At 40.9% G+C, this 22,580-nt stretch overlaps 1 protein-coding gene across 3 annotated transcripts in view; it reads right to left on the reverse strand.

Moving 5' to 3' along the window:
* The window catches only part of cntn3a.1 (contactin 3a, tandem duplicate 1), a 285,629-nt gene that overhangs the window by 51,296 nt on the left and 211,753 nt on the right, over window positions 1-22,580 (reverse strand). Inside the window, exons 2-5 of one of the 3 annotated variants that reach the window (XM_069140071.1) lie at window positions 19,999-20,135; window positions 11,834-11,977; window positions 3,467-3,599; window positions 422-597 (exon numbers count right to left, since the gene is read on the reverse strand). In XM_069140071.1, the coding sequence (XP_068996172.1) occupies window positions 422-597; window positions 3,467-3,599; window positions 11,834-11,888 (364 nt within the window). In that variant the 5' untranslated portion in view covers window positions 11,889-11,977; window positions 19,999-20,135. Of the gene's footprint in view, window positions 1-421; window positions 598-3,466; window positions 3,600-11,833; window positions 11,978-19,998; window positions 20,562-22,580 lie in introns of those variants that run through there. The other 2 variants (XM_069140072.1, XM_069140070.1) reach the window with 2 other exon arrangements.

The raw sequence follows: 22,580 nt of genomic DNA on the forward strand, positions 1-22,580 counted from the left end.
TGAAAAGAGTAAAATGAAATGTTCTAATGTATGATCCAAAGTGAAAATTGAATGACCTCTACCTGGGCAAGCCATTAAAGTAGAACCTATGTATTGGACACTGTATTGGCTCACTGACACTAAAGCAATGTACTTCTGCGTAACCGTAATAAAAGTTATGATTTTCAACTAAAACTGAATTAGAATAGATGTAGCCTAGGTATCAAAATCTGATCCCAAATAACATTGTATGTTTTAATACTACAGTTTATATCTTTTGAAACAATTTGGTCTATGTTATAACGGCATCGAAAATCTGTACCCTGCTCTTGTGACATCAATTTCACGACAGACTTGCCCGAACTCCCTCTGGATCCATTTGTGTCTCCATGACCTGTATACAGACGTTGATGTGTCCACTTTAAATATAGAATGAACTTACATGCGATGTGGAGACTGGCCTCTCTGCTGACGATGGTGCCAAAAGAGTTTGATGCCAGGCACTGATAGATGCCAACATCTTCCTCTTTATTCAGATGGCTGATGTGTAAGTTTCCTCCCATGAGAGAGTAACGTGACCCTGGTCTGGGCTGGATGAAAGAGTCATTTAGTCTCCACCTGTGAATGCAAGAACACGACACACAACATATAAGCTCTTCTAGTTTTTAAGAATAGTTTCAATGTCTTATATTTTGTCTTTCCTATGTGCAGATTGTCTGATGATAAACTGTATTAAACAGACTGATGTTGATGCAATCCACAGTCACATGGCATGCAGTCACATTCAGAAACTACAGAGTACTCTGAGCGATTGGCAAACAGCTCTTATTCTGGATAATACAGACATCAAGAGAAATCCCACTAACGGATGTGTGCTGCAGCAAAAGCTGAGTGATGAATACAACTGAAATGAGAGACAATCAGCAGCAACAGTTATTTCAAACAACTGCTCATTTCTATTCAAGTCCCACTCACAAATTAAATGCTCCGCATTCATCTGACATTTGCTTTTTTCTTTGCAGTGTGTTTGTCCATTAACCACAACTCCATACGAGAGGCCCTTTCACTAACAAAAACCTAAACCTTCCCCTCCAATCATTGTGTTTATCACACAGGAGGGTCCGGGACTGCTCAGACAAAATGGCACAAAGCACAAGATAATGGTGCTTTTTGATTAAACCTCTTGTTTTGAGTAATATGGGAGTGTGTGTGTGTGTGTGTGTGTGTGTGTGTGTGTGTGTGTGTGTGTGTGTGTGTGTGTGTGTGAACTGCCAGCAATCAACTTCTAACTACTAGGTCGCTACGACTTGATTTTCTTGTTCACTTTGCATAATTAAGGTTTATGAACCCCAAAAAAGCTGCTGGGTTGATGATGCAGCACATGACCATGACCTCCTAAATGATTTTGAAGACTACAAGGTTCAGTTTCTATTAACTGTGTACGGTAAAACTTTTACGACAACAGACACACAGGATTAAACTCCTCCGCTTTGTTTTGCAGGAAGTTTCCTAAATGTTTTCAGAGACATTTAATCATTTCAATAGGTTCTTGAAGTTATTTGCATTATACTCGGGCAAAGTTGGCATACAGACGGCACTGTCATTCTCTCGAGGGATGGAAATTGAGAAAAAGTAAGAGTAAACACCGTGTATGAAGAAAAGAGACACTGCAAAACGTGACTGTTGAGAAATAGCTGTTCATCGATGAAATAAGGCAGAATTAGGTTGAATATTTTCTCCTCAGTCTTGATTAGATTCTCACAGTCCTTGACAAAAGCGAAGCTTGAGGTTTCTATTCCTGACTTTCTTTTCTCCTTTTTCAGCAAGAAGGATTTAGACAAAGAGAGTGGGAGGCAGGGTTGAAGAAAGGAGGGGATGGGGGAGCACTGGCAGCAGAGCGGTACTCAACAGCAGATCGGCTGATTAGATTGATTTAGTGATTTAATGTTGCAGCTGGAACTGGTCCAAGAGCTCCAGATGAGACAAATCAAGGGGCCTCAGTGACAACTTGGAGTAGGGGCTCCATGTGGCATCGTCGGGTAGTCCGAGACAAATTAATTTGTCCTTGGTGCCCCTGAAATAGACCTGGCTAGATTTTCAGCAGTCACAAGCAACCCGGCATGGTGCTCTGCTGGTGAACCTCACAAGGACCCAATAGCCTTTATAAATCCATAGGTGGCACAAATAACCTTTTTTAAAAAAAAAAAAAAAGCAATTGTAATAGCAGCACTATGATGTATGATGACTAAACTCGAAACACAGCAACATGTCCTTCTATATATCTGGCCCTTCATTAAAAGAGATAAAAGTATGATATTGCAACAGCTTGTCATCAATCTGAAAATCACTTCCTAATGTGGTATATCAACTGCCACAGTTGGTGGCACTTACTGTAATTAAAGAGCTAATTAAAACAAAATTTGATTTCATATGGAGCCGGGCGCGCTCTCAGAAGGGCAGAACAATTTGCAGATTTGAACTCATGAACCGGTTTTCATTTAAAAACTATCCAGACGTTGAAAAAGTGACCGATGGCTCATTAAATATCCCAGTCGATCCGAGAGATAAGATCTTGTACATTCATTTCAATTTGAGTCCATTAGGCATAACATCACGGATCTTCAGGCTACATTAACAGCCCCGTATGCTGATGTTATGAGGGATCGTTTCGAACTATTACACATTAAATGCTTGGTTTTGCAATTTGTATTCAATTACACTGACAGTGAATACAACTGCTACGTAGTCCTATTTGATAGATTATAAATTAATCGCTTATACGCTCGCCACACTTTAAAGCAAATCATTGTTTGCCATTTATTCTAATTTGTCAACATTTAGGTGGCGGAGGAACCTGGTATCACTCGAACACAGTTGCTGGCGGACGACTCAACCACACAGGTCCGACATACTGAACAGCAGCAACTGTTCCTCTGCCCCTCAGTCCTGTATCATGTTTATCATGGTGATAACATCCCAATCTGATGCCCCGGGGCAACATCTGTAGCAGAGGAGCCTAAAGCAGAGATATGGAAAGACAACTTCTGGTATGTGAAATACACTCCACTGGTGTTTTTCTTCATCACTCAGTCTCAGTCATGGTAACAGATACCGTAGTTTCAGTGTGCGAGTCTCGTGGGTCACTTGATCTTTTCTCTGGTCAGGGATATTGATGACAGGAAGCTCTCAAAGTGAATTCGATGGATCAATGTCCAGCCGACAATGCAAATATACAATACACCACCAACAGAGGCCAATTAATTCATAATTCTCAAATTAACCATGACTGACAGTAAATCTAAGCGCCGCGGGCAGTAAGCAGCAGCGAGCCATAAGGTCAGCAAATCCCCAGTTTTCCCCGGGCAATAAATCCACTCTCACTTGGTTGTTAGTACAAATGTTGCTCTTGAAAGCGCTGGGGTGTAACCTGAAGGTTTGGTGCAACAAAACGGAAGTGTATGCATAAAGGCATGTCCGCAGGTGTTACCTGTAGAAGGGTGGCGGGTGTCCCTGGGCCTCACAGCTGAACACCACCTCTCTGCGATTCTCTCCAGGCTGAATGGGAAACACCACACTGCCGGGTTGTTTGGTGAACAGGGGCCTCAGCAGGACTCCGCTTCCTGAGTGCAGAAGCAACAAAACTACATCAGCTTTGATGTCCTGGTGAGCCTGAACACAACATTTAAAACATGTTCTGCTGGCAAGCAGATATTCAAGGCTTACAGAGGAAGAAAGAGAGGTACAAAAAGGTGCCGCACAGGAGAAGCGTGAATGACTATATATTCCGGTTTGGCATGGATCCGTCGGCCACGTGAGAAGAGCCCATGAGCATTTTTCATATTAGTCATAAACTTTCTAGATCCCCGTGGTTCTGCATAATCAGCTGATAACCTTCATAAAACTTTAATGCAAGTATCTGAATGGACAGGCTTGTCTAAGGCACACCACGCTGCCACCACATTTCAGCTAGATTTCATTAAAACCCTTCAAACTTATCACAGGCTTCCCGGGGGATGTCAACAAATAAAACAAATCTGAAATAAAATGTCACAACAAATTCTGAGAGTAATATGGTGTCAATTTAAATCTGCCTCTCACTTGAACCATCAAATTGTTGCCTTTTATGATTCGAACAAAGAAAAAAGCTGAATTCCCACAGTCCGGAGAGGGGGAATACTTGAGAGGGATGGTTTTTCTGTGTTTAGGTCTGAGGAGGTGGATGGCAAATTGCTTTCAGTTATAAAATTAAATCAATTAAATAATACCTTGTAATGCAATCGTGGCATGACACATCACAAGTGCTGCTTGCAAATCACTTTGAATCACACTTCCTTCTTGCATTCATGGACTGTGTGTAGGCTGACTATTATAATTATTCATCATGTATTGTTTGGCATGGAAGAAATAAGTATATAAAGCACAGCACATAAATTGTATGATAGGAGTTATATTATAGTGTTGTTGATTAATTGTCTTTAAACAAAAAAACAGAACAAAAGCCAGAAAAGACAAACAACAAGGAGAGCAGCATGTCTAATGTGACATTTGTTTCCTGGGTAATCACAAAGGTACAACGGTGAATGCATGTTGTGCAGGCACGGCCTGAGTGACCCATGGGGTATCAACACTTCATTAGAATAAACATTTCACTCGGAGATCGGAGGGGAATTCATTTGGATTTGTTCGAATTTCATTTGCATTTCTGTTATATACAGAAGTAAGACTATTCCGCAGGTTGGGTAACTAATTTGTATGAGAGGCAGGTATCATTTTCAAGTCTCTGGAGTCCGCAGCGAACAGATTTATCCTCAAGACTCAAAATAACTCTCTGAAAGGGTGGAGATGTTTGACAAGGGACCTTGTACACTGATTGTTGCTCTCCACAAGGATAAACCTCAAAGAAAGTTACACAGAATAAAAGGCCGCCTAATTATAATCTTTGTTGCATGAAGCGTGTCCGTTGAAGCAGCAGTAAGATGATTGATTACCAGAAGACACCTCGTGTACAGTACGTATTCAAACAAATCCTCATACTTGTACACAAACCTGGAAGCATGATGAAAACCCGTGGCAAACATGACATGAATTAGTGTGCCTTATTAAATTGATAAATGTGGGATTTTAGTGAAGTCAACATTTATACACATACATAGTTCTTATCATTCCTCCCACCTAACTAAAAACCAAAACTTTAAAATAAATCCATTCATATATACATGCCTAAGGTTTGCATCCTACTACTATACACACTGCGTGTGCAATGCACCATTTAAGTGAAACACTCATTGAATTAACAGCTTATGTTTAACATAATTTTAATGAATACAATTGTGAATAAATACATAATTTTATCAGTAATCTAATATTGAACTTCTTTACTCTTTCAGGTTGTGAAATATAACAGGCTCTTATATTAATAACTTATAATAAGTGTGGAGAAAATGGAGTAAATGTTTTTAATTTATTTGTGTAATATCCCGATTAAAAAGGTGGCAACTTCTGAGTGATTAATTGTGAGTGATTAATGGTGCTAAGTTTACTCACTTGTGGTGCCTTGTTCTCACACTAGCAAGTCCTCAAATTCGACCCACAGGAGTTTTTCCTGGTTAGGTTTAGGCAAAAAACCCAACTTGGTTAAGGAAAAATAATGGTTTGGGTTAAAATATTACCTTTAACCAATATGTGCACTAAAGTGTACTGTTTCCTTAAAGTTATGCAATCCTTGTTGTCACATCAACAGCAAATGCGGATTTTTAAAAAACTGTCAAGACTCGTGGCTGGAAACAGGAAGCAAACGAGGGTTTCCTGCAGTCAAATAAGATGAACCATCCACCCAACCTGCCTCCTCCTAACAAGGAAAAACACAATATTAAGACGTCAGCTGCACTGACTCACCTCTCCAGGACGCCAAACTGACGTTATTTGTACATCCATGAGAGGTTGAGTAACATGACTGTAGGTCGTAATAAGCTGCTTGCACAAAACATCGACAGTTTTTGGAGGAGGACAGTCTCAAGTTTAAATCAGAAACAACTGCTCAACAACTGCAAGCAAACACAGCGAACCACGTCTGTCAGAATGTTTCTGCCAAACCGCCATGTACTACGCTCTTAATCAATCCCCAAGTGGACTGCAGTGCATAAACCCAACTCAATATTCAACTAATGGGAAATTAATCCACGTCGATATTTGGTTGCAGCACATACTCTCGGTTATGACAGAGCTAACCTGATCTTTGCCAGCACCATGGCAACTGTTATTATAAGGGTGAATAAGAGTCTGAATAATGAGAAGGGATTGAGCTGCGAGGGCTGAGCCTGGGGGCTCAGTTCATACTGATGCAAACTCTCTGAAACTCTTTCATTGCCCTAAAGGGAATGAAAGTAACATGCGGTAGGGAATGAAGAATAATGTTCAGGCTCGCTTTCTGGTAATCAAACATTGAGGTGCAACACATTACACCGCTGCCCCTTAGTGCGAAATCCACAGGCCCGACACATTGACAATTTTCATTCTTTCCCAGGAATATTTTATCCCGGTGGCAAACTTGGTGCCTCAGAAAGAAAACGGATGCATACTGGAAATATATGCAGACCATAGTTTAAAAATGTAAATCAACTCTGGTACTCTAACTGACAGATTGATACCAATTTTAAGATATGAGAAGGAGTCAAGACATCATGCTTGAACCAGAGTGTCAGAATCTGATGGCGGGTCCAACTCTGAGCAACACAAAAAGCAGAAAGATAAGTGATGAAAGTTCTGTCAGAGAAGTGCACTGATCCAGAATCCTAACAGGAAGTTGACTGCACAATGCCGTGGGACACAGATGGAGGTCATTATGAAAGGGTGTTTAAATTTTTTTTTTTTTTTTTTTTAAATTTAAAAAATGCCTGCATGTACTCATATCTGTCACCCGCTGCCAGACGGTGATGTGTGCATGTTTTCTAAGGATCCTCAGACAACACAGGATTCAGCATCGAAGTGCAATTGGAAGGCAGAGGGAGCTGTTTTAGAGGCTGAAATAAAAACTAATCTCAAATTCAATACTAGCTGACAGCAAATGAATTCCTCCAGCTTACCTCAGCATGAATAAACAGGCACATGGGGAGTCGGCTGTGGGGGAGGTATCGGTCGTTTGTGAGGCCCCAAATCCATTCGTTTCAGCTCAGGGTTTTATGCATCAAATAAAAAAAGCCAATCTTGCTTTTTAAAGCATCTTCCCCCTGTGTCCAGGCCGATAAGGTGCACCTTTAAGGTCTCTCATTCAGGGGCAACAAATGTTACCCCAGAGCAGGTGGAAGGTTTAGGATGTTTCGAGCACGGCTTCATCACATCTCGTCTAAATGTCTGAAATATCTGTGTTTTTCAAGGCCCTTGAAAAACTGAAACAGGGAATTGTAAATTTTAAAACCATTAATTATTTAAGCATTTCGCCAGAAAAATGAAAAGTCAAGGAAGATTGCCACATTCTGGTGATTCCAGTGGTGCAGATGTAGAAAGAAACACATAAAAAGAAAAGGCCCAAGAGTCAAACGTGAAAAAAATGTACCATACTTCATTGCCGAGGCTGAGCTGTACCTTGCTGTACCGCACTGTGCTACGGATCCATTAATTAAGTTCATTACATTCTCGGTTACACCGACTGTAAGCAGAGGAATGTGATACATTCCCAACCAATTTCCAACCATGTCACACCATTCTCTAGCTAGAACAAGCCAGTGCATCTGAAATGCAATAACACCCCTTTACATCAATGCTATGTTCACTGGGGAAACACGAAATTGATTAGGTCCAACTCCATGTGTGGGAATAGCAAATTAAAGCTAGTTTTTGTTGTTTTTGTTCTCTATATTGAATGTCTACATAAAGCCCAGAACATATTGCTTCTGAGAATTTAATTGTAGTAATATCCCTACCTTTCCCTCCTCAACATTGGTGAGAAGGTTATTTGTCACTCAGCAGATGCCATGGTGTACACAGTAATGATGACATTTATCAGTTTTAAACTGTACCATTATGTTTGGAACCATAGATGCCTGATTTGACCATTAGTAGGTTTATTTGTTGTGTACAACATGGTGTGGATTCCTTTTCTTTTTCTACACTTCTTATAAAATGTGAAACGAAGCCAAAATATTGTATTTATTTTGTTTACCGGGACTGCACAACCTCTAATTAAATTACTGTATGTGATTTAATAAGGAATGGAAAAATATGGCCGGAAATACAGTAAATGACAGAAAATATTTGTTCTTCCTTTCTGATAATTATATATCTGGCGGTAAGCGTTAAGAGCATCATTACTGTCGTGTCTTTGTGACCAAGTGAGATAATAAAGATAAATAATGTTTCATTAATATGGAGTAATGTTGACAGACTGGTAGCTTCAGCATCAAGAGGCACGCAAACTGAAATATGACTGCAATGCAATCACAGCAGGTCTCCAGGCGGTTGTACGCTTCCTGTCACTAATATATCTGTTTAAATGAATTATAACGAATCTATAATTAGCACTGTGCTGTGAAAAATAATGCAAATGGGATATTTTCCATTCCTGAATGAAGAAATAAAATACAGCCATGCTATGAGTGGATGAATCCCGGGGGAGCAGTCCACATCTTCACATATACAACACTTCAAAGATGCAATAAAACCCTTGCTTAAGGATTCCTAAAAGGCTTCACCATGTTTTGATGAATCAATGAGATGAGTCAATATTTGAAACTCCACTCATCTCTGGGATGCATACATGCAGAGCAAAGCCAAAGCACTTCTTTCACTTTGAGATTATGATGCTGGTCAAGTAAGCAGCTCCTCATTTTCCTGAACATCCCTTGGAAACAAACCTGCTTTAAACGAACAGAGGTGCAGGTAGCATGACCTTTTTAAGAATAGGGCGGGGTGATGGACAACATCAAATGTCACAATATGGTTGACCAAATAGCTGGATATCGATACTGCAATGATATTGTAGGGATGGCTATTGGTGCTTTCACAAAACATAGTGATATTTTTGATAAATAATCATTAGTAATGTGGATATAGTGACTAAGTGGATAAAGCAGCACTTCATAACCAGGAAAAGACAACAATTATTCCATATCACAATATTATGATACCCAAAATCTAAGACTATATGTATCTCATATTACATATCATGATACAATTAAATATTGATATATCAAATCAATTCTTCTTAGGGCGACCAGAGGCTGTGTCATATTAAAGGATAGGTTGAAACTACAGACCCTAATGGACATTAAAACAGTTAGTAGCTGCTGTAATCATTCCTCCTGTTCATACTGGCTGACTCTGAATGCTATTTCAGAGTAAGTGGGTGGAGACAAAATGTACAAAATGTGTCACTGTGCTGTGACAATGCATGCCAAAGTTTTACTTCATCTGACCACATTTACCATCAGCACTGCATGAACATCCAAATAAAAAGTGGTGAATTGTTCCTTTAAGTCTGACAGGCTTCCAGGAGTTCAACCAGAAACTCTACAAAACAGTCACACAAGTGTTATTTTTACTTTCTTTCACTGCGAGTTAGGCTGCCAGGCCACTTCAGCTGAGCACGATGAAAACTCATTACATCTTTGCATGAGTACTTACTTCTGATTGGCCAGTAAACACAGACCGAGGAGAGTGATTTCTTAAGCCAAAACATCTAATCATATCACTCTCAACAAATCTTGGGTATTTTGCTGATTTTTCCTCAAACAAACATCAATACCTTGTGCCAAAAAGGCATTACGTCTCTGAAACTGTCGACACCCACTTAAGTCAGCCCGAAAGATTGTCCCAATGTTAACTGAGAGTCATTCTGAGAGAACAAAATACGGGATTGCTGGTTCGAGCCTTTAACAGCAATCTTAATGAATGTGTTTACGTTCCTGTTTCCAGAGCTGCTAAATTGTAGCCCTTCAAAGCCAACTACAGATGTTTCCATGATTCCAACGCTGCCAATTATTTTCAGGCAAATGCTTGTAATTTCTTTGAGCTCGGAGTAAAGTGTTTTGAAATCAATATTTTGCATCAAATGATTTTGATTTTTGGTGAGTGGTTCTATAATAAGTGGGAATATGTACCATAAATGCCACAACAGTTCACATCTCTTCCTACTTGATCCTTTTCTTTTCCCTGACTGACCAGATCGCTGTGTATTACCTCTGATATATTTGAAAGTTTTAGAATACCGTAGTGTGTGCTAATTAAATAGAAATTCAATCTTCTCTCTGCAGCCTTCACATATAATGAGCTACTTCATAACAAAAGTGGACCTCAGAGAGGAAAGGGGAAAGAGGTGGTTAACTCCGGATGAACTCGCTCGGGGACTGACTTCCCTATGTGCTCTCCCACACAGCCGATCCCTACTATTTAAAAAAAACAACAAAAAAACATTTCAGAGTCTGGATAAATAACCTGCAACCATCTCACACCCTCACGCTGTGCTTTCTCAATCCTGTAATGCAGGTCTGCATACTAAAATGCTGATGTCTTTCGTAGAACACAGAGCCTTTAGAGGTCTACAGCTATATTGCGCCATACTTGTCTCGTAAGCGAAGCATAATGTAACCCCATACTGAATATTAATGCTCAGTTACTCGGTGTTTCCAACTGTGAGCGTGAGCCCGAGGAGTGAGGCAAGGGCAGTGCAACACAATGCTTTTCAGAAACGATTTGCCCTCTGCTCCTTTGTTAAGCACTAAATTGCGTTGAATAGATAACTGAATGTGGTTTCTGCTGCTCACGATTGCAGGAGTAAATTCTGTGGCTGGCACAGACTGCCTTGGACTTGAATTGTCTCCTTATGGCGTTTTGTCTGTGATCAGAACTGTCAGGTTTGTGGATGGATTCCCATCAATGGCGAAGACACTCACTCATCTGTGTATTTAGGAGAACACTTAAGTAGGACATAATATGTGATCCAGAATTGTGGTGTAGATCCTAATCCCACAATGAGTCACAGTTCCCTGCGGAAAGCCTCATTAGACATCCACCGATGTGTATTGGATTTAGTGATAAGTGGTGCTAATTGCCATGTATGCAAATTTAGGTGTCGACTTCTTGTGCTTTTGAAAAAAAATGAATAAATAAAAAACAGTCGCGCATGCAAAAAAATACAAAATAATACACTGACAGTCACAAGCACACACTCAAACACTAATTATTTTAGGTCCCAGCTGTGAGGAGGTGCTGCTAATTTTGAGCGAGACAACATAAAAGATTACTCATTCCTCAAGATACTGTACTCATGCAACGAAGCCCTTGTTCATTTTGTTCTCAGCATTAGACTGTGACGTTCTGAAGAGAGCTAGCATCTGACCCTGAGCATTTTGTGAGGGAGGAAATTTGGGTCTCTCATTAAGGGAAAGATCAATGACAAGATTTCTGCACTACTACTGGTCCCGTCTCAATTAGGGCAACAATTAAGGTGCTCTTTAAAATGAATGACTGCGCGTTCAGCTGCTTCGATGGGGGCTGTCTTTCAAAGATGGCTCATGCCTTTCCAACAGGATCCACTGCCTGGAATATAAATGTTTGTGAACAACTGAAGGGATGTTGATTTGCTGCCTTAAGCTGCCAATGAAAAGACAATTACGCAAACCTCTCCTACCATTTGTAAATTTGGTTGCAAGCTTTGGTTGCTCTTTGCCTTAAAACCTTTTTTTTTTTTTCCCCCACTCGACTTTTAAGTGCCATCTGCTCTGCTCACCAAGGTGCCATCACAAAAAAAAAAAAAAAAAAAATATATATATATATATATATATATATATATATATATATAAATAATAAGCCATAGACATCATGCAACAACATTCAAAAGGTGCACATTTAGGAGGCTTACCTGACAGATGCTCCACCAATGACAGCAGCAGTATAAGTTTCCATAGCAACTCCATTTTAATGGTCTAAGGTCAATACAAGCTCACATCCAATCACAGGTGTGTAGAATCCTGGCTTTGTCCTTTCCAGCACTTTCACTGTTCTTCTGTGAAATGAAAAGAAAAGCAGGGAGAACGCCATTAAACATTCAGAACCGCTGGCCACTGGTCTCATCAGCTGGACATATTTCACAAGGGCAGTGACTGTCCAATGGTTGCGAGGCGACGACATATTAAAACACCAGAGGACGGTAAAAGAAATGTCAATAACATCCTGAAAACCTAAAAATCTTTGCTAACAGCATTTAATCTTTATAAACAGGTCCGCAGTGACATTTAATAGCAGATCTACTCCGTGAGCCCTTCCACCGCTGTAGGAGTTTGCTTAAGTGTGCTTAACATTACATAATAGGGATCATGTCTGCAAGAGAAACATAAAGGGATTGCTTGCTTGTACTCAAACCTGCTGAGACAAAACAAAAAGCAAGCTGGTTGTCAGACACATCCCTAGCATGTAATAAAGCACTGTCCTGGCTCCTTGAATTCGTCTGAGCTGCAGGGATTATGTATTTCTGACATAAAGAGCTGGCTGTACACGGCGCAAAACCATTTTCGGTCCCCCCCCTCGAGAGTCTCACGATTGATTTTCTCAAGGTCTAAACGGTAATTTATCTCGACTTCGACTCCAATGAAATCCCCCCAAAATAAAAAAAAAAGTTGCGAGATGATAATGAGACTTACTCCTCCTGTCACTAATAAACAGTGACGCAATTATTTGTCTAAATACGTACTGACGCCCACGACACGTTGATAGCTATGATCCTTTCTGATAAAGCAGCGGATAAATGTTTGCACATAGGGAGGCTGGTTATGGAGCGAGAAAGGATGAAGGGAGGAAATTAGCAATTGTCTTTGTTCAAACTGGCTCTGCCTGGTACATTTAACTGACTGATGGTGCAGCCCGCTCTCACTACACACACTGAAATAAACTGGAGGAAAAAATGAATAGGAATATACAGTATAGTCTATCAAGAGGCCACAAATAATGCAGAGACAACTGAAAGATTACATATTCATACTTTCTCAGTAATCTGCACGCCTCCTATCTTTGCACCAGTGAAAGGCACGACGGAGCATACTGATGCTTATGTGAATAAATCAGCTGCGTCCCTGACACGTTTGCCTACACTACTCTTCCTTCTGCGTGTACTAAACCATTAAAGACAACACTTTCCCCCCATAAATCTCATTATGGAGATTGGGTTTAGAGTGTCATTTTAGTTCCAATTTATCTTGCAGTTATTAGGATGCAAATGTCATGATTAAATGTTGTCTTTTAATAATAAAACAGAGAGACTTCAAATCCCTTCTTGTGCTCCTGGATATTTTTGGAATGCTCCTCCTTTGAGGGAATAATTCTGACGGATGCGCCGAATAAATTACTCCACACAATGTCTTTAAGAGGGGAAACAAAATAAGAGCCTCAAATTTCCGCAAAAACTATATTTACGATTGCACACTTTTGCCATGTTATGTCAAGGTTTGGATGACATCTGAGCATTGTATACTAAATTTGACAAATTCTAACGTTGTAAAGTAAATAGTCGCATCACCTCAGGCTGCAGACGGAACCGTCGTTGCAATTTGATGCTCACACTTGTGACAAATGCTTCGTATTTTCAAAATCTGTTCAACTAATTGTTTTGTCAGCCATGTAAATGTTTTACGGTCTGGTCATCTAGAATGAATTAGTCCTGCTTTGACAGCAACACAAGTTGAATTACTACGAGGATGTGTGAACTACTGACACACCCCGTTCATAAAAGCCGGTATCTATTGGCCTCGAACGGCAATCTCTTGATCTCCATTACTCTGCGAGCCCTGAGACGCGAGACATCCGACAACAGGGTTAGTGGGGGGATAAAAGAGAGCCTTTTGATCCAAAGAAACTCAGCACTAAGATGATGTCTGGGGGAGTCGGGGAGTGTCCACACCAATATTTGACTCCCTATTCAATACAAATGACCTAAAGTGGTAGTGACCAAGCCAACGACTTACTTTCATCACAAATTGATTCTCTCATTTGTTTGCTGTATGAGATGAAAGTTAATGATAGGCAAGGCTTTCAAACTTTGCCTTTCAAGTTTCAGCCTCTTTCATGTGTTTGAAAAAAGCCAGTGTCTGAAAATTGGAATATGATCAAGGCCGCAATGACAGTCGTGGCCTAAACATTTCCTGACCCAATTTGCACGAACCCAACCGCATTCGAAGGTAACACAACCACAACGGATTTAGCCGCTCGTTTCACAAATGCAGATGGCATAAATGGAGAATAAAAAGACTGAATTCATATATGAATATGTTTTCTTTCTTCTTGGGCGATGACTTAACCTGTGCTGACATTTTTGATGGAGAAGCTGCGTTATCCATGTCGAGAGCCTCGTCTTCCCGTGTCTGATACTAACATTTCAGCTCAAACACCGGCACAAACTTGTTGGTTTCTGGAGGAATCATAAATAGTATCTACCAAATTCAAATATTTTGACATTGTTCACTACAAGTATGCCAACCATCTGATGACCGATGTTGAGAGTTAAAAATATTTAATTAGAAGGAAGTCACGGCGATAAGAGCAGCGCTGCAGAATGTCAGGTCCAGCTCCGAGATGTCGTCTTCAGTGAGAATATCAAAATCGTTGTGATAATGAATTAGTTATTTATCAAAAAGCGCAAATGCCAGACATTTGATTCTGTCTTAAGGCATCACCTTAGGTAACCTGCACCTTGGGAAACTGTGATGTGTATTGTACCGTGCACTGTATGTCAGAGATGCATCATTCCCCGGCTGCAGCTTTGATTTCATTTTCAATAATCTGTGGATGTTTTTTCAGTAACTTGATTCATTGCTTTTTCTATAAAACATCAGAAAAAAAGTGAGAAATGTCAATTACAATTTCTCGTGACTAAAGGCGATGTCATGCAATGTCTGGTTTTCCCCAACCAACAGTCAAAACCTTCAAAATATTACATTCAATTAATTTGTCAACCAACTTATCAAATATATCAAAATCAAAAGCTTCTCAGACTTCAGCTGGTCGCAGGGAATCATTGCCGTGGTTTGGGCCAACGGAGAGTCTGGATGTAAAACTGAACGTTTCATTTTGTTTGACTTTTGAGGAAACGCAGCTGCGTTCAGGGAGTTTTCATATTTACGGAGACCAAACATCCCTCCAAATTTCGGTGTTGTCAAAGTGACACCTCTTGTCCTCTTGTTCTGTGACAGCAGCAGCTGGAGTTGATAAACCACAGATTGTAGTTCAGTGAGCCACAGAAGCCGACAGTGATGGCAGCTTATTCGACCCTCTCCGCTACAGCCCATCTTTCAACCGCCATCAATGTTTCAGGGCTCAAACATGTATTAATAGAAGGGTACTCCGGTGCTTTTGGTTGAAGAGTCCAGATGAAGATAAAAATCCACACTAAAACACAGGAGTACCCCCACCCCCTCACACACACACACACACCAACCCTACCCCACCCCACCCCACGCCCACCCACCCCCTGAGCTCTGAATCATGAATGAGGCCAGACTCTCACTCTGCAGGAGCGAGACCAGGAAAAAAAAAAATGGCATACAATGCTGAATCTTTAATCTCCGGAGCTGTGACTTCTCTTGATCTGCAGACACCAGCTCGATCAGTGTTTTCCTGCACGTGTGGCTCATCGCACAGCTCTGAGTGCCTCCAGTCATTTAAAATTCATTTTCTCGCGATGCTCCAGTTGAGACTAGTAGTACTAGGAAACGTGAAATTCCTCCCCATCCCTGCACACTTTGAGACGCCGCACACACGAATCAGAGATTTACCAAGCAACTCCGCGGATGTGTGGCAGCGATAATGACGCCGTCATCATGTGATATGTATTTTACAGTTACAGTTTCTTCAACATTAAATATTCAATCGTTAAGCCATACCTACTGTATAAAGCTGTAAGATAAAGATAGCAGTTATTTTTGTCTTCTTTTATTCATTTTTGTGAGGGATATTTATACAATGACCAAAACTACACTGCCGTTTTTGAAGGTTTGCAAATATTTTTCCTGTCCATCATTAAACTGACGTAGTTGTTATGTTGAGTAAGTGCCGTATCAGTTTTTGTAGGCTTCTGTTAAGACTGATATCACTCAAGTTCATTTCATGAACATATGGTTTTGGCCATGCTTTTTGATATTTGCTAGTTTTGCTATAACTGTTCGTATCGCTTCATCAAGCTCCATCACTGCCATTTTTTTTAAACTTCAACGGCATTGCACAGCCTTTCAGAGAGGCTGAGCAAACTTTCATGTAATTAGAGTGTACATAGTACACAGAAAAGACTGAGGCACTGAGTAATGGCCAGGCGGAGCCAGGCTAGCCTCCTGTAAAGTTTTAAAGTCTGACTGTACTTTCAAAGCTATTTTCAAGGTGCTCACTCCTTGTTCTGGCTGTAAACACTGAACCCGAGAGCAATTTCCAAGTTGCAGCAACGTTGAAAGTATCAACCAAATCTTAACTTGACTGTGGCAACTCTTCAAGAATTTATGTGCCTAAAATCAATGGGCTGAAAACTTTTCTTGAGCTGAAGATTTTATGCGTGCCAACCCCTCCCCTCCCCTCCTTGCCCCCACCCCACCCCCTTTCCTCACAAATGGCACACCGCGGGAGTGAAGGAAGTGCCAACGGATTCCCCAGCCAAGCTCCTACCTCAAATAGTGGCACAAGACAAAGAGACTAATAGTGTTTTGATCTAAGCACACAAGCCGCAGGCATGACATAACACATGCCAGCTTCCTCATTTCTCCAGACCGCACCAGGGGCGCTCCACCAAAGCGCTCAATCCAATCTCCCCTGTGACAAGAGCCACCGAGTCTGTTGAAAGGGTGTTCCTGCTTGCATGCATGCTCCTCGCACAACTTTTAACATAATGAGGCAAGATATAGAAATTATTTAAACACCATTACAGAGCTATGCATCAAAATTCAGTCAGGAAGTTCCTGGAAAGCTTTTATACATGAGCCTCGTGGAATATATGGTTGAACCTCAAGCAATGCACTCACTGTAAATACACTAAAAGAAAGTCTCGTCTGGAAGTGAATTGGCAAGTGGTTATGACTTATTTTATTGGAAACCACCCGGGTGTCGAGTGGCCAAGATATTCATCTCTCTGATTAGGCCCCGGCAATAAACAATAGTGTCAGTGTATCTTTTATACCATCTTGTTTTAATACCTTAATGTCTTCTGTTAAGCACTTCGCATTGCCTTGTTGGTGAAAGGAGCTCGACAAACAAAGCTGCCTTGTCTTGTCTTACAGCTGATGCTAGCTCCAGCTAACGGTTTTCAGGCACAAGTTGACAATTCTACTGCACCTGCCTTTACTCAAGTGCTAATTAGGCATCCCATTAGGATTTAAGAGCCTTCCAATTAATAGTTACTTAAATAAGCGGATTTAGGTCTTGGTGAAACACTTTGCTTGAACTCTGCCGTTATCATGGGAGGTCATTTTAAGCCCATGACAGAGAAAAAGACAAGCTGTTATTACTGTAAGGCATGAAAGATCCTCTTGGACAGACAACCTTAAGTGTCTGTAAGCGCCGCGGCTTTAAGCATCTATACAAACTGGAAGCATAAAAAAAGGACGGCACAGTGTGGTAAAAACAGAGCAACTGTGACACTATTCTAAACTACACAGTATATAGAGGGTCCACTATTGACGCTGTGTTGTTTTGGCAGATGCTACATAAGATGTTAATGTATTTCCTTGTAAAGATGAGCAGGGATGTATATCTATTGAACTACAACTTGATAAGGCTAAATTCAGTTTTAAAAAAAGTGAAAGAAATCGTATATCCTATGTGTTTATTCACTTTTTTTCCCCCTTTCCTAAGCTGACCCTGCAGACATCCTACCAGCGTCTGTCACCACCACTTTCTAAAACGGAGAGAGCTTGTAAACAACAACAACACCTTTTACTCACATTTTCCGCACGTCGACACACTCAATACATGTTTCGAATCATTATATGATGTGCAACTTCAGCACAGCTGCAGACAGGGCCATCAGCTGTACAACAAACACACAGGAAAGTGTTTGCTGAACGTGCCTTCGTCAGGGCTCAACATGTAGCGAGACGAGTGAGCGTCCATTTCTCAGGTCACTCACACGTAGTCCACTTCAATTATTGCATATTTAACTATTCCGTGCTATCTTACTGAGCGGCGCCTGGTGCTAGTAGGAAATAGAAAAACAACACGCAGTGGTAGTACTACTGTGGTGTTTCAGTGCAGTGGGAATGATCAACATTGTCAGCTTGAAACATTTTAAAGCAATAGGTGAGCATGTTGTCCATATGAATTCGTTTTTATTGTACAGGCAACTGTACTTGCATAAAAGATTAGGATTATAGCGCTGCAGGTAAAATGTTAATAGCCTGCAGTATTTCTTTGTATGTGAACGTAAAAAGAAGGATGAACGGCAGAGACAAGACTGAAACCATGTGGATCATCCTCCTCCCAACGCTCGCGTGTCAAAATGGCAAAAAAAAAAAAGAAGATTGATTGATTGATCTAATTGTATCTATCAGAATACACATTCATTTTCCCTGCGTCAACCTTCCTCAGTCTATGCGCACATTCTCCTCTCCTCTCGCTCCACTCAGTGGGGTACTATGAACTTCATGTTCATCCTCCTCCTCCTCTTTCTATGCCAGTGACATCATCAGAAACGTGTCCAGCCATAAGCACACTTCCCCAAGGAGTTGTGTAGTAGCTCCACTATTCCAACCACTTGAATGCAAAAAGGTAAGGAGAGTAACTGCACTCCAGTGCAGAGTTCAGCTGAGGGAGTTAAACGTTAGATCTGGGCAATAACAGTCATGTGCCCAGGGAACATGCAGCTGGCTCAATGTCAACATGAAACAAAAGACAACACTGAGAGACCCATGTAAATAGAGGGGAGGAAATGGCACAACATATAAATATTAGGTCAGAAGTAGAGTCATAGGAAAGCCACTTTGTATTAACTTGATAGCAGCATCACACTGTGCAGGGTAGCTCCCTGTCAAGCATATGGACACTTGATCTTACGAAAATAACTATTTCCAGCAGAGTCTCACTTAGACCGTCCGAACCAATGGAGCTCGGAGCAATCAAAGAAGGGGAGCAATGATGAGACTGGACTGAATCCAATCCCCTGTTGATCACTGACTACAATGAGTCCTGCCAGGGATTTTAAACGAGCGAGAATTGATAGGTGGATTTGTGCTCCTCTCGCAGAATAGCTGCGTGGTACAAGGGATGGTCACGGCAATTAGAGAATGTTATGATCTCTAATACGAAATCGTGCAACTCAGCTGTGAACTGGAAAACCCTTTTAGTTTTTCTAACCGACACATGGCCGTGAAGGCATGGGCACAAATATACGCCTTGACGTGTGCAATTACACGCTACACATGTAACGTGTGGGTGCTGCAATTACAAATAGAGCTGCAATGTTTTGTCAGCTAATCGATTAGTTGATAGACAACAGATTTAATCCCCCATTTTGATAATTATTTAATCTTTTTTTTTTTTTTTTTTTTAAGTAAAAAAAAAAGGGGTAAAATCCTCTTATTCCAGCTTGATGAATGTAAATATTTCTGGTTCCTTTCGTCCTCATAATAAACTGAGTATCTTTTAAATGTGGGCTGTTGGCTCAGACAAAACAAGACATTTTAGGCTGTTACTTAGGCTTTGAGAAACACTAGTTGACATTTTTCACCATTTTATGACATATCAAAGACAGAAAAAAATAGGATTAATCACACAACATATTTCACAAATTAATAAATTAATATTTAGTTGCAGCCCTAATCCAAAAATATGCATACTGTTTAAAGAAAGAAAGAAACAGATCACGACAGGTGGTCTGTCGATATCTTCAGTGTATCACTGCAAGGTTTTACTCTACTTTACGGGCTAATTCAATTTCAGAAGTGGAAGTTGACTAAGGATAACAGCCCTATGAAACACACACGGAAAATAAGCAATAACGGTTGATCAATATCCAATATTAAAGTTTACACAGAATGCAGAGTAGAGCATGTAAGAGTTTACCTGAGTACATCTCCTGCGGTGTTCGCTGATGTCTATTCCTTCTCGTGTATCCATGTTACAACCTCGCGTCTCCTCACTCCTTCAAGCCCGGCAGCTCCCAGCAGCATCGAGTCGGCGGCGACGACAGTGAAGTTGGTCTTTTTTTTTTTTTTTTTTCAAAGTGCGGACGTCGCTCTCGTAGAAATGGCCCGGGAACTCTCCTCTCGCCTTGAGGCGGGCTGCCCTTAAACGCTGGCGTTCACTCTTTCCATCGCACTTGCCGGGTCCTCCCTCCGCTCTCCGCGCGCAAGTCCGCGACCCATTCGCATGGGTTACCCCGGCAGCCCTGCTCGCACCGGCCCGGAGACAGGCGCGTATATACACAAGCCGAGCCCGAAAAGCGGTGGCTTCTAACGGGGACTTCCGCGGCGCAGAGCACGTCTTCTCGTTTCACTGTGTGAATGAATCTCATTCATTAGCAGGGGAAGAAAGTGTTGGCGGTCTGGATGGAGTCGGTCTTCGATCCGAGAGCGAAGCTCGTCCACGGGATGAGGTCTGGAACTGCCTGCGCGCGCGGCAGCAGTGGCACATGGGACATCGCGCATACAGGATACAGGAGGGTGTGTTTCGTTCCCGGTATTATCCCCAAAATGACACGAGAGCTCCTCTTAATTTAAAAATGATATGAATTTCCCCCCGTTTCTTCATTTATGGAGCCTATGTCTTTCTTTGGTTGATATTGAATTAGAAACATAAATGTCCCACTTTTCTTTGTTTGAATAAGACGGAAGTAATGTCACAAAAATGTACTTAAAAGTATCAAAATTCTTAATTATGCAAAGTAGACTGCATAATTTGATACATGACAGATGATGCATTAAAGAATAAGCAGCATTTTGATGTCGTTGGTCAAGTTTCAGCAAATTCTTAATCCGAAAATGTAGGCCTATCATATTTTGTATAATTATCACATATTTTGGATGTAAAATCTCAAAAGGCCTCCAAGGCCATAATCCACAAATATGTTCACTCGTGTTGCATAAACACAGATTAAGCAAATTTCATTAATAATGGCTCAATTCCATCAATGACAGCTATGACAGTGAGCCAGCATCCACCAGGACTTTTGAAGTAGCTCTCGCTCATCTAAATGAAATACAGTCATTTTAAATTTTATGAATTACATGTGTTTCCCTTGCTATCGCAAGCCAACATTTCCGTTGTGCCAAATGGTCTAAGGCTGTGTTCTATGCTTGAAGCGTGACAGTGCACAGCCAGCATGAAGAATAGGCCACCAGGACCTTGACACCTGCTAATTGTAATGCAGCCATCGTTAATGTTATTAATTGCACCTGTGCTTGTGCTGGTATGACAGAGGTCTTTATCAGCCAGACTAAGGGAAAACACCTGCGCGTGATTTGCAATTAGTACCGGTAACTGTAGCAACCCACTAAATGGAGTTCAGAGTACAATATGAAGACGGAGGTGTAGAAAGTGCACTGCCGATTATTGCTGCGTTCAAATGGAACTCTCGAGCTCGTGGTTACAACATGGGAGGTCGTGTGCAGCTTGGCATTCAAGTGTTTCTGGGCAACGGCAATGTGGACACATTCCATGAAGTTGTAGAAAATGATCAGCTCCGACGTTGTGAATACTCTTCTCGGGTATTCGGTAAATACAACCCCATTTGAACACAGCATAAGTGCCATACTTGATTCAATCTTGCCTTACAGTCTTTGGACACTAATGTAACCCCACATGGACTAGTTAAATAATGTAAAACAAACACTTGATGGAAGAGAGCTAAAACTGTGATGTACCCAGTCACTGATAAAAAAAAAAAAAAAAGTAGCAGCCGGTAGCCTTTTCAGTGGGCTAATATCAGCCCATTGCACTGGCTGCATACTGACTGTTCACAACAGTGGTGGAAAGTACATTCAGTCAAGCACTCAAACAGTTTTGAGGTTCATTCACTACTATGATTGCATTTCTAATTTTACGCTTAGTCATATAATAGATAAATGACAGTAAACCTCATAGAAAAGACCGTTCTTCTTCATGACTATATTTTTGCATGCTGTTATTGATACACATATTTTCTTCTTTTTTTGTATATATTGTTGCTATTTATTTCACAATCATGCATGTATTTAGGGCCCGAGCACCGACGGTGCGAAAGCCCTATTGTTATTCAAGCGATTATTATTATTCTCTGTAAACAACTGCATTTTTGGCAGCATTATCATACTCAAAAACTCATGAAATACGGATATATTTACCTACATGCACGAAATTTGGTGGACATGTGTATCGCACCTAGACGTACAAAAAAGTTACAATACACCATTACGTCAACTCAACAGGAAGTCCATCATTTTGAATTTAGTAGCCATTTTTGGCAATTCACACATGTACTTTAACGAACTCCTACAATTTTTTTCAGACTGACTTGAAATGTATTCTGTGCACTCTTAACATGTTTGGAATTAAAAGTTATCAAAAGGATTTGTTTTTGTCGATCGGTGTGCCCATGGTGTGGCGGCTTCAGAGCTGGAAACAACCTCATGAAGACACGGGTTTGAGCCCCGCTCAAGGTAATCCAC

This window comes from Embiotoca jacksoni, unplaced genomic scaffold (genome assembly GCF_022577435.1).
Source record: "Embiotoca jacksoni isolate LCO1_2020_lvr unplaced genomic scaffold, fEmbJac1.0.p SCAF_9, whole genome shotgun sequence".
NCBI lineage: Eukaryota > Metazoa > Chordata > Actinopteri > Embiotocidae > Embiotoca > Embiotoca jacksoni.